This window comes from Hyla sarda, chromosome 4 (genome assembly GCF_029499605.1).
Source record: "Hyla sarda isolate aHylSar1 chromosome 4, aHylSar1.hap1, whole genome shotgun sequence".
Taxonomy (NCBI): domain Eukaryota; kingdom Metazoa; phylum Chordata; class Amphibia; order Anura; family Hylidae; genus Hyla; species Hyla sarda.
This window is the reverse complement of record NC_079192.1, coordinates 50,314,277-50,328,167: the sequence shown is the minus strand read 5'-3', so window position 1 is coordinate 50,328,167 and position 13,891 is coordinate 50,314,277. Positions and strand designations below refer to the sequence as shown.

At 42.0% G+C, this 13,891-nt stretch overlaps 1 protein-coding gene across 1 annotated transcript in view; it reads right to left on the bottom strand.

Annotated features, from left to right (window-relative positions):
• The window catches only part of NOTCH3 (notch receptor 3), a 76,805-nt gene that overhangs the window by 38,603 nt on the left and 24,311 nt on the right, over positions 1 to 13,891 (bottom strand). Inside the window, exon 2 of the mRNA XM_056570865.1 lies at positions 6,061 to 6,142. Within this exon, the coding sequence (XP_056426840.1) occupies positions 6,061 to 6,142 (82 nt within the window). The remainder of the gene's footprint in view (positions 1 to 6,060; positions 6,143 to 13,891) is intronic.

The window sequence follows — 13,891 nt, the reverse complement described above, 5'->3', positions numbered from 1 at the left end:
AGGGGGATAAATATTTTAGTTTCACCCCGCTCTCTGTTCTGCCTTCTTTCCAGGAGACAACACACATCCGGAAGGAACAAAAAAATAAATAAGAAAAAAAACATTTTTAATAAATCATCTCTGCTGCCTTGAGATGCTTATGTCAGCGCCTAGGGCCAAGCATGGCATCATTACAGCTTAGCGTGGGCTGCTGAAACATGACCCAACTATGATACATCACCAAAAAACATCGAAGAAAAACTCATCTTGCCGAATAAAGTCATAAAAAGGCTGACAGGACGGGACCGTATCTATAAATAACATGGGCACCGCAGCAGTTCATTCTATAGGAAGAGGCCCGGGTGGCGTTAGGAGACATTGGTGTACTAAATAGTATGGCATATAAAATCAGTCTATCTGTGCTGGCATGTGTACAGCACTCCGCCCCACGCTCTAGTTCTCTCGCACCCCTCAGCTACTAGCCAGACCCGTTCAGCAAGTTCTGTCTGACGCTCGATTCCCACGATAGGCTGTTTTTTTTTCAGGCCGCCTCATACGGGTCTTTAAACGCTGAGATTTGTGTTTGAGCATTTGCAAACATTGACAGTGTTTTAGGATCATAGGGTCCTCGGCGAGCAGTCATACAGACAAAAGGAACGTAACTCCTTAATATATAGATAGACAAGAATAAGTCCTGCTCCCACGCTCTTATCCATGTACTGGGTGGAAAAAACAACAATTGGTCATAGGCAAAGAAACACAAAAAAGGTCACTTCGCAAAATGTAATATTTTACTCAACTCCATTGGTTGTGGTTGTTCCATTGGTTTAGGCAAATACGCTACTGAAAATGGGTGGTAAATGCTTGATTTCTTCAACTGCTCCAGTTAGGATATCCATGGTTTACACACATTCAGGTCCCAACCCTGGTAATAACCCCCAAGGATACCCAACAACTAAAAGGATATTCGTCCAAAAGGAGTGGCCAAAGCTGTAGTCTACTTTGCTACGATATGACATTGTGTATCCATTGTCTACTACAAAAAAAAATGTACGAGCCGTACATTGACATATAGGTGAATAATGGTAGACCCATTGAGTTTACTGGTTATCTTATAATACAGTCAAATGGACCAGCTGTAGAAGACCACGCCCCCAAAAATTCGGAAAGATCCTCCATCATCGGCCTGGCTTTCTACTATTAATCGCCCCTCCTAGGGGTCAAGTCCTGGGAAAAAAAAAAAAAAAGTGTGGGAACTCACCCAAGATTTTCACTTAAAGGGGTACTCCGCCCCCTAGACATCTTATCCAAAGGATAGGGGATAAGATGTCTGATCGTGGGGGTCCCGCCGCTGGGGACCCCCGCATTCTCCCTGCTGCACCCGGTGTTCGTTTAGAGCGTTGGGTGATGCACCGAAGGCTCGTAACATCACAGCCACGGCCCTTCAATGCAAGTCTATGGGATGGAGCGTGATGGCCATCACGTCAGGAGCCTCTGGTCCTCCTTCGCCAGTCGTTCGGCACTGAGCAAAGTTCGCTCTGTGCACCGAATGTCTGGGGTGCTGCAGCTGAGATCACGGGGGTCCCCAGTGGCAGGACACCTGCGATCAGATATCTTATCCCCTATCCTTTGGATAGGGGATAAGATGTCTAGGGGCAGAGTACCCTTTAAGGGCTGGTCCTGCAGGACTCCAACTAATGTGTTCCTGCTGAGGAAAAAGTGCAGGAACTCCGTTTCCATGAGTTCCTGCAGGACTTGAGCCCTGCATCCCCCCCCCCTTTTGGAATCTAATTGATTGGACATGTATTGCCCTGTTATCTATTTGATTCTCGTGGTGGGTTAGGAGGCACTTGTTTTGTTATGGTTTGTTTTTCTTTTGTTCTTTGCATTTGTGGTTGTGTTATTTATTGACACTGTATGATACCAAACTCGCCACATTTATGTGTGTGTATTTTTTTTTCTGTTGATAACTGATATTTTCAGAGTTCTGTCTTTTGGGCAGGTTGCATTTGTGTGTATTGCAATTCCTACATATTTGTAAAATACTTCTATTAAAAAAAATCTTAATCCTTCCAGTACTTTTTAGGGGCTGTATACGACAGAGGAAATGCTTTTATTTTTGGATTTCTCTTCTATCACGACCACAGTGCTCTCTGCTGACCTCTGCTGTCCATTTTAGGAACTGTCCAGAGCAGGAGAAAATCCCCATAGCAAACATATGTTGCTCTGGACAGTTCCTAAAATGGACAGCAGAGGTCAGCAGAGAGCACTGTGGTCGTGATAGAAGAGAAATCCAAAAAGAAAAGCATTTCCTCTGTAGTATACAGCCCATAAAAAGTACAGGAAGTTAACCCTTTAATAGAAGTAATTTACAAATCTGTTTAACTTTCTGGCACCAGTTGATTTAAAAAAAAAACAAAAAACAAAAAAAAAAAAAGTTTTCCACGGGAGTACCCCTTTAAAGGGGTACTCCACTGGCCAGCGTGGAACCAAAATGTTCCCAATTCTGTTTTCGCTATGAGGGGGCATCGTCACAAGGGGACATGGGCAACCCCCGCAGCGTGAATACAGCGTTCGGAACATTTAGTTCCACGCTGGCCAGTGGAGTACCCCTTTAATATCAGTTGTACACCGTGTTTGGTCCATGGAACCCAGTGGGCTATCCAATGAGAACACAACAACTTTTTTTTCAATATGCTGACATATACCCCAATTGTATGGCTTGAATGTAATGTAAAATGTGGTAAGAAGTTTAATGCTGCAGCAGCTTAACCATTGCATGTCAGAGGCAGCCGTCTAACTCAAATAGCTTTAATCTCTTAAATCTGGAATTAGATAATCCAAAACTCAAACCTAGAATCCACGAAAGATCAGAAGCTGGTGGTTGATAAAGTAACATCTTAATAATCCAGCATATCCAGACAATATAAAAAAAAGGGTATGGCAGCAGCACCTTATGGTTATAGAGAAGGTTAAAGGGGTATGAAAACTTTTTTTATATCAACTGGCTCCAGAAAGTTAAACAAATTTGTAAGTTACTTCTATTAAAAAATCTTAATCCTTCCAATAATTATCAGCTGCTGAAGTTGAGTTGTTCTCTTCTGTCTGACAACAGTGCTCTCTGCTGACATCTCTGCTTGTCTCAGGAACTGCACAGAGTAGAAGAGGTTTGCTATGGGGATTTGCTTCTAAACTGGGCAGTCCCCCAGACAGGTGTCATTAGAGAGCACTTAGGCAGAAAACAACAACTCAACTTCAGCAGCTCGTAATTACTGAAAGGATTAAGATTTTTTTTAATAGAAGTAATTTACAAATCTGTTTAACTTTCTGGAACCAGTTTATATATGGAAAAAAAAAGTTTTTTTCTGGATAACCCCTTTAACCTGGAGGCCAAAGGGTGATTCAGTGCAGGATATAAATGGTGAAGAACGCATGCCAGACATTGCTTAATGCAGCTTGTGTTACAGAGGTGGAGTCCTATTGTCAGGTCATGCCTGAAAACAGGCTACATTATGTGCTCACTATTCTCCCCGATGTACCAAAAACATGAAGCTGGCTATTGCATGTAAGGTTGCGGAGGTCCCGAAGTGCTGTCGCCATTTTTAATACACTTTACGCATAGATATTCTACATCTTGCAGCCAAACGCTGGACTAGGATTACTAATATTATATATATATATATATATATATATATATATATATATATATATATATACACATATATACATATATACATATATATATATATATATATATATACATATACACTATATACATACACACACACACACACACACATCCAGTAAGCAGAAGAAAGAAATGGAAGTCCAGCATGGTATAATCAAAGCAGATCGTGCGGTTTATTGTATCAAGCACGCAGTACAATGTAGATGCATGATTGTGACGCGTTTCGGCCCGTGGCCGAAACGCGTCATCATGCATCTACATTGTACTGCGTGCTTGATACAATAACCCGCACGATCGATCTGCTTTGATTATACCGCCCTGGGCTTCCATTTCTTCTGTTTTGCCTCCGGCGAGGTCCACATCTGTCCATGTTGCGGTTGGTTGTCCTGGGTGAGCTGACCACTACTCTCCTCGGGCATCTAGTAAGCACATATAGCAAGACAACCTGGACTATAGTATTTTGTAGATGAGTATGGGGATAGCGATGCTATCTTGATAAAATGCCGGGGTACGAGGCGCAGTCTACTTGAATATAATCCAGTACACGGTAAGTATTGTGCAAGGTTTCTTTATTGAGCATAAATCAGACGCGTTTCGGGACAGCACATCCCCCTTTCTCAATGAACAAATGGGTTACTTCTTCTTAGTACTTCATCCAGTATTTTGTAGATGTTAGAGCGTCAGCTCCTATGGCTTTGCACATACACAACCTATATACCTGCAGACTGCTCCCCGCACCTTCACAGCTCTACACAGGTTCTTTCAGCCTTTGTTCGCTGCACCTGTCAGGCACTCCCTGGTACTTAACTTTCCTCCCCGAACGCACACACCCTGAGAATATAACCTGTTCTTCTACATCGGCAGAGGTTTGCCCTGCGGTGTGATTGGGACCCATCACTTCTTAACAGGAATACAGAGAACAATCAGTGTCTGTGCCAGTCACAGGGCCGGCCGCCCCCTTCTCACTACATATTAGGTAAGCAGCACACCGTATACCACTGTGCTCGTGTACAGCTATAAACCGCATATATACATACACTACACTGCTAGCATTCTCCTCATATACTAATCAACACCTCATATAGAGCCATATATTGTGTATACAGAATATTCCGTCAAACAAATCACACTTCCAGTAACTCCCACATATACATACATAAAATTCCCCCAACATTTACCTCATACACTTACTATATAACATGCACAGTGGATACCGCCAACATCCTTCTGTGTCACAAAACGGAGTGTGGAGATAAATTGCCAGTTTCTGTATAATATATACATATACATACATATACATACATATACATACATATACTATATATATTATATATATATATATATATATATATATATATATATATATATATATACACACACACGATACAGAAACTGGCAATTTATCTCCACACTCCGTTTTGAAGGGTACGTGTACTTGTGATTTTTTAAAGGGGTTATCCAGGAGAAGAAAAAAAAAAAATGTTATATCTCAACTGGCTGCAGAAAGTTAAACAGATTTGTAAATTACTTCTATTAAAAATCTTAATCCTTTTAGTACTTATGAGCTGCTGAAGTTGAGTTGTTCTTTTCTGTCTAAGTGCACTCTGATGACACGTGTCTCGGGAACCGCCAAGTTTAGAAGCAAATCCCCATAGCAGAACTCTTCTAAACTGGGCGGTTCCCGAGACGAGCAGAGATGTCAGCAGAGAGCACTGTTGCCAGACAGAAAACAACAACTCAACATCAGCAGCTGATAATTATTGGAAGGATTAAGATTTTTTTAATAGAAGTAATTTACAAATTTGTTTAACTTTCTGGAGCCAGTTGATATAAAGAATTTTTTTTTTTCCTGGAATACCCCTTTAATCCTAAAGTCAGAAAATGGCACAGACAAATTACGAAATATCTACACCCGATTATGGGAGATATAGATTTAAAACAACTTATTAAAAACAACTTATTTCCTATCCACCAGGGGATAAGGGTCTTATTACCTTTGAGCAATATGGCCCCCACTTTCCGAGACATACTATTCTAGGCCCTGGCAGAACGTTCAGCCATTCATGAGCCACAGCGGTGTCTCTCCTCAGCGGGTAATTGGCTGAGCAGCAATCACTGCCAAGGTGAGTTTGTCTGGAAAGGTGGGGGCCAGAGCATTCAAAAGATAAGAGATGGACCCCTTTCTGTTAATTTCAGGGGGTCTCAGTTGTCAGATGACCACCCCCCATGACTATGTTCGGGGCACTTAAATGACGCCTGTGCCTGTCCGAGCACGGAAACATTGGCATGTCATTTTGACAGTTTCCCAACATATCCATGCCTCGAAGGAACAAACTGGTGTGAACTTAGCCTTACATTTCTAAAAACAGTCTACCGCCAACTTTACTACTTACACGCAGGAAGCTTCTCCATTAGAATACATTGTACACTTAGCGCCATTGAGACACGGTCTGTAGGTATCAAGACACTGGAAACCTGTAAATAAGAATAAAAAACTAATTTAGAAAAAAAAATTAAAAATCTTTTTTTTATTTAGCATAAATCTTTCAAAAGAACAAAATTAAATGAAATACTAAACAGTCCAAAAGTGTAAAATGGAATGCTATACAAGTATTGCATCTTAATTTTTCTTAACTACTACAATGAAAACATTAAATTTCATTAGACATTAGAATTGTTTAAATTAGAAAAATTGTATTTAAAAAAAAAAAAGTAAAAAAAAAAATCCTTGGTTTAATCTCGCATTAGCCTCTGTGGCCTTATTACTGAATATAAGTCATTCGATGTGCTCACTCTCAGTTGACTATAACTTCTGTCATCATGGCTGACACCAATTGGCCATGCCAAATTGCTCTACAGTCCCAGTGTTCAAAACATTGTTCCGAACGCCCGATGCGGGGGTTGTGAAGCCACAATCATGCCCCTTGTGTCATAATACCACGCCCCCTCCACCCAAGTCTATGGGAGGGGGCATGGCTCCCATAGACCTGCGTGTCCGTGATGTCAAGACCCCCGCAGCCTGCACCCAAATGTGCTGAACACTGGGGCAGTGGAGTACCCCTTTAAAAAGGTGGTAATTACTGTGCCTAACCAGCTGTCAGCCTTTAAAGGGGTACTCCACCCCTAGACATTGGGAACCCCTGCAATATAGCATGCAGCACCCACCTGTTACTGCTCCGGAAGCGCTGGAGGGTCTGGCTCCCGACCACGGGGACGGAAGATCGTGATGTCACAACTCCGCCCCCTCAATACAAGTCTATGGGAGGGGGCGTGACGGCCATCACGCCCCCTCCCATGGACTTGCATTGAGGGGGTGGGGCGTGACGTCACAAGGGGGCGGAGTAGTGACGTCACAATCTTCCGTCCCTGTGGTCGGGAGCCAGACCCTCCACCGCTACCGGAGCAGTAACAGGTGGGTGCTGCATGCTAAATTGCGGGGGTCCCCAGTGGCGGGACCCCCGCGATCAGACAACTTATCCCTTGGATAGGGGATAATATGTCTAGGGGTGGAGTACCCCTTTAACATAAAATCACTCTAATCCAATCAGAACATGGACGCACTTAGACAATACATGTCCCACTTACTAAAAGCTAAACACAAGTTTATCTGACTACAAAGATTTGAGTTACTATGGTAGACGGTCTTCCTCCCTACAGAAGACATCAGATCTGATTGACTAATCTGGAAGAAATCCCAAGGTCTACGAAGCGAGAGTATCCAAAAAGTCCCTGTTCCAAAAAATTCTTGTTTCATTTTGCCCTCTATGCAATGTGCCCGGACAAATTTTGGTCAAACTCACGGGGCAGAAGATCACAACGTGACTATACATCTGTTTGTTTCTAAATTTCTTTGAGACTCAAGTGATAAACCAGAACAGAAACCAGTTACGGGTGGTTAAAAAAAATTAAATAAAAAATTATTTAGATAAATGGGCCAATGAAAACCTGTCTAACCAAGTGGACACCGATGAGCAGCATAAATAAAAAATTAAAAAATAAAAAAGTACAGTAAAAACCCCTCCCACCCATGATAATAATGGCCAATACACTTTAAGCAGCTGTCAGCACTAATAAAACTGCAGTAAGTCGTGCCGGGACAGGGTTAATGGGACAATACAGTAATCATTTTTTTTTCTTGTTTTGTTTTCGGGTGGGGAACCGTGGGAATGTTACACCTCCTCAGATTATTTACGGGGATACAAAAATTGCGGGTGGGGTTTCGTTTTGTGGTTTGTGTTAACCTGAAATCCTAGACACATACCTACTATTGAGACGGGACAAAGGCTGCGTCAAGCCTATTGTGATCCTATTAGAGAGGGGTGGTGTTACTCTATCCATAGGTTTTTCTTGACACTGGGTTGTACTTTTAGGACTGGCCTCTAGCACAAGCAAAACACAATCTTACTACAAGGGACACCCAACACCGCCGCTTGCTTAATAGCACCGCAGCGCGCCAGTAATACAAACCGTCAATACAATAAAACTTTATGCCACACGACACGGAGGCTTAAGTAAATAACTTTCCCACAAAATTTTGCTACATTAGGTGAAGATTGTTTTTATTGTTTTCAGATTTTATTTATTTTTATATATACCGTATTTTTCGCCGTATAAGACGCACTTTTTCGGAAAGTTGGTGCATTTTATACGGCAAATACACATTAAAACCTGTCCTAACGTGGCGGTCCATCAACGGCCGGGACCCGCGGCTAATACAGGACATCACCGATCGTGGTGATGCCCTGTATTAACCCTTCAGACGCACCGATCAAAGCTGACCGCCGCGTCTGAAGCGAAAGTGACACTAACCCGGCTGCTCAGTCGGGCTGTTCGCGGTGAAATCGCGGCGTCCCGAACAGCTTACCGGACACCGTGAAGGGGCCTTACCTGCCTCCTCTGTGTCCGATCAGGTGAATGACTGCTCCGTGCCGGGACCCCTTAGTCATCATCATGTCGTCGCGCACGCCGTCCCGTCATCCAATAGGAGCAGCGTGCGTAGCGAGGTGATGGCGGCGACGGAGAGTGCCGGCCATGCAGGGGATCCCGGCAAGGAGCAGTCATTCACCGATTGGACACCGAGGATACTGGGCAGCAGACGCGTTCGGGGACGGGACACGACGACCGCGATGGAGGGCGACATCCAGGGCAGCGGTGACGGGTCCGGAGCGGCGGGGACACGCGAGCATTACCTCCTATACCAGTGGTCTTCAAACTGCGGACCTCCAGATGTTGCAAAACTACAACTCCTGGCATGCCCGGACAGCCGTTGGCTGTCCGGGCATGCCGGGAGTTGTAGTTTTGCAACATCTGGAGGTCCGCAGGTTGAAGATCACTGTCCTATACTTTACATTGTATTTGGTTCAAAAACATTTTTTTCTAGATTTTCCTCCTTTAAAATTGGGTGCGTCTAATATGCCGGAGCATCTTATATGGCAAAAAATACGGTATATATATTTAACAGTTTATAGTAAAAAAATAAATAAATAAAAAACACAAATACATGTGTGTTTTCTATATTGTTCGGCACACAAAATAAAAAAAAAGAAAAAGAAACAGAAAAAAAAACCTCAAGGTGAGGTGTGTAGTGAAGTTTAAAAAAAATAAAATAAAAGACGAAACATGATACAAGCAAGAGGTATAGGTGTGAACATGTTTATGTGCATTGATGTGTGGCAAGAAGTTGCTGAGATAAATATAAGGTACAACGCACCTTGTGAAGTGCTTTTCATGCTTCCAACATAGTCTTAAAGGGGTATTCCAGGCAAAAACTTTATTTTTATTTTTTTTTATATATCAACTGGCTCCGGAAAGTTAAACAGATTTGTAAATGACTTCTATTAAAAAATCTTAATCCTTCCAATAGTTATTAGCTTCTGAAGTCTTCTGTCTAACTGCTCAATGATGATGTCACGTCCCGGGAGCTGTGCATGATGGGAGAATATCCCCATAGGAGCTGGACAGCTCCCGGGACGTGAGTCATCAGAAAGCAGTTCGACAGAAAACAGCAACTCAACTTCAGAAGCTAATAACTATTGGAAGGATTAAGATTTTTTAATAGAAGTAATTTACAAATCTGTTTAACTTTCCAGAGCCAGTTGATATATAAAAAAACGTTTTGGCCTGGAATACCCCTTTAACCATTAAAGGAGTTCTACACGATTAGAAAAACAGATAATTTCTTCCAAAAAAAAAAAAAAAAAAACAGTACCACATCTGTTCTTGGTTTTGTGCAGTACTGCAGCTTAGTTCCCTTAAAGTGAATGGAGCCAAGTTGTAATACCACACAGAACCTGAGGACAGGTGTGGTGCTGTTTTTAGCAGCAAGCTATGCATTTCTATTCCTGTATAACTCCTTGAAAGAAAATTATTAAAGGGGTCTTCCAGGAAAATTTTTTTTTTTTTTTATAGATCAACTGGCTCCAGAAAGTTAAACAGATTTGTAAATTACTTCTATTAAAAAAATCTTAATCCTTTCAGTACTTATGAGCTTCTGAAGTTAAGGTTGTTCTTTTCTGTCTAAATACTCTCTGATGACACCTGATGTCTCGGGAAACACTCAGTTTAGAAAAGGTTTGCTATGGGGATTTGCTTCCAAACTGGGCGTTTCCCGAGACAGATGTCATCAGAGAGGATTTAGACAGAAAAGAACAACCTTAACTTCAGAAGCTCATAAGTACTGAAAGGATTAAGATTTTTTAATAGAAGTAATTTACAAATCTGTTTAACTTTCTGGAGCCAGTTGATTTATATATAAAAAAAGTTTTTTCCTGGATAACCCATTTAAAAAAGATGTTATCTGCTTTGGAAAATCTTTTTGAAAGAAGGGTCTCCCCCGATCACAAGTAAATTAGAGTGTCCTATAGGTTGGATTTTCAGCAGTATTCAAGTGTTTAATATCCTCACAGCGCCATCACAGGGGCAAGTGAAGCATTACAACAGTTCTTATTAAAAATAAATGGGCTGACCACGTAAAGTATTAATGTGCCAAGTCCTCCAGTGTGAGAGAGGTTCTTTGTAATACAAGAGAGTCCTAGTTAGACAACAAAATCACAACAAAGCGCACATATTACCACTGTTCTAAGGCGGCCATACATGTTCCATAGAAGAAGGTTCATGGTTGAATAATCCGTGGTCTTCGCAGACACAGCCATCCACATTTTAGGCCATTTTGGCTGTTACAGTTGTTTACACTCAATGACAGTGAAAGAAAGATGCACGATCATTAATAATAATAATAATGAAACTATTTAAGAAGACTCTCTCCAAAAAGACAGTTCATGGACAAAACATTTACGGTATCCAACTCTTAGCCGAAAATTACAAAAACATGGCCGACTTTTCAAATTATGACCGTCAGCTATGAGGAGGCTAAAACAGTCATTTATCATTACATTGCACCCGACGAGCGATTTTATTTGTTGAAGTTGTCCTTTTGTCGTCATTAGAGATTAGCGAGCTTACAGTAAATTCGATTCGTCACGAACTTCTCGGCTCGGCAGTTGATGTCTTTTCCTGCATAAATTAGTTCAGTTTTCAGGTGCTCCGGTGGGCTGGAGACTCTCTCCTAGGACTGTAGCCACCTTTTCCAGCCCACCGGAGCCCCTGAAAGCTGAACTAATTTATGCAGGAAAAGACATCAACTGCCGAGCCGAGAAGTTCGTGACAAATCGAATTTACTGTAAGTTCGCTCATCTCTAGTCGTCATCTTTAATATAATGTTTATGGCCACCTAGTAACCAATAAGAGTTTGGATATAAAAAAAATTCTACACTATTTGCCCTCTAAGAGGTTTAAGGGGTACTCCGGTGAAAACCTTTTTTCTTTTAGAGCAACTGGTGGCAGAAAGTTAAACATATTTGTAAATTACTTGTATTAAAAAAAATCTTAATCCTTCCTGTACTTATTAGCTGCTGAATACTACAGAGGAAATTCTTTTCTTTTTGGAATGCTCTCTGATGACATCACGAGCACAGTTCTCTCTGCTGACGTTATTATAATAATAACGCTTTTTTTATTGTTGTCCTTAGTGGGATTTGAACCCAAGTCCCCAGCACTGCAAGGCAGCAGTGCTAACCACTGAGCCACCATGCTGCCCTTAGCATACATCTGCTATGCATGGTTGCTAAAATGGACAGAGATGTCAGCAGAGAGCACTGTGCTCGTGATGGCATCAGTGTTCCAAAAAGAAAGGAATTTCCTCTGTAGCATTCAGCAGCTAATAAGTACTGGAAGGATTAAGATTTTTTAATAGAAGTAATTTACACATATGTTTAACTTTCTGCCACCAGTTGATTTAAAAGAAAAAAGGTTTTCACTGGAGTACCCCTTTAAGCAGTTAAGTGAGTACACCCCTTTTTTCATGAATGCAGCATATTGAAGAGTATACAGCCAATGATGCCTTTCTATGCCAACGGTCCTGATAAAAAGAACAGACAGAGCAGGTGGAAAAAAAATAGATGAACACAAAAACTATAGTTTTACAAGGCCAAAAAAACTTAATATTGGTCAAAGGACTTAGGGGTCCGGGCTCTTTAAAATTGACCGCTTTAGAAAAGTTGTTCATATATTAATATATAATATGTATTTTTACACTGAATTATGTGAATTTCTTCACAATTTGTAGATTATTGCCCGATCCATATTATGATCAGAATGTTTTATAAGTAATAGAAGGTAGGTCCTGATGAGTCGACTGTCCTATCCAACTCAAGAGTATAGTCCCTATGGTCCCTCATACCTGAATGAAAGGACAAACTCAGAAGTTATAGAAAACATTTCTATTACTTCAACCATAAAAGAGAAAAAAAAAAAGAAAAAAAAAAGGAATATGTGAGGACCAGCCTCATAACCGAGAATACAAAGACACAAGTGATCATAAAGATCAAAAGGGCTGAGGAGGAGGATGAGGGACAGAAGGTAAATGCGCAGGTGGAGGAAACAGGAAATTTAGAGAAAAATTAAAACCTATCAAAAGGAAAACAGAATGAATAAAATAAATACACTGAAAATTCAAACATGATCAATAATACTGGAAACGCAAAAAAAAAAAAAAAAAAAAAAAAAAAAAAACATTTACTGACGTGTCATTTTTTTACGGTCTAAAATTAGAAAATTATAAACCTGTGGGGTTGTTTGAATAAGAGCCGCAGAGTTAATACACATGGAAAATATGTTGACTTTTCTCTTTAAAAACTCCATGTTGGAGGCAAACCTAGCGTTTACTCGATCATCGGCCAATCGCTGTCCCCATTACTTATTGGCCCATATTATCCACCTAAATAACAGAGTCATAAGTCAATAGTGATGGGGAAATAAACCGCTGCCAGGGGCCTACATACCACAAGTGTTAAAGGGGAACTCAGGCACTAAGACATCTTATCCTCTATCCAAAGAATAGGGGATAAGATGCCTGATCGCGGGAGTCCCACCGCTGGGGTCCCCCGTGATCTTCCACGCCACACCCAGTTAGAATCAGCCCCCGGAGCGTGCTCACTCCGGGTCTGATTACTAGCGATCACAGGGACGTAGCATAGGGACGTCACGGTTCCGCCCCCCCCGTGTGAAGTCACGCTCCGCCCCCTCAATGCAAGCCCATGGAGGGGGCGGAGCGTGAAGTCACACGGGGCAGAGCCGTGACGTTACTATGCTCCATCCCTGTGATTGCTAGTAATCAGACCCGGAGCGAGCACGCTCCGGGGGCTGATTCTAACTGGGTGCGGCGTGGAAGATCACGGGGGACCCCAGCGATCAGGCATCTTATCCCCTATCCTTTGGATAGAGGATAAGATGTCTTAGCGCCGGAGTACCCCTTTAGAATTGCATTAGAATTGTTGGCCAGTGCTGCCAACACGTGTGGGTTCAGCTAACGCCCTTAGGTGTATGGCCATCCTAATTTTCTGGGTACATATGTTCCCCACCGTCTATTGCTCACATGAACCCATCATAAAAAGGATTATCCTACAATAGCCAATAAGGGCATAAAAAGAGTGAAAAACTGCTAGGCTCTAGCCTTAAAGAGGTACTCCGCTGCTCAGTGTTTGGAACAAACTGTTCCGAAAGCTGGAGCCGGGAGCTTGTGACGTCATAGCACCAGCCCCTCACGACATCAGGCCCCGCCCCCTCAATTCAAGTCTATGGGAGGGGCGTGACAGCCGTCACACCCCTCCCATAGACTTGCATTGAGGGGGCGGAGCGCGACATCATGAAGGGGCAGTACTATGACGT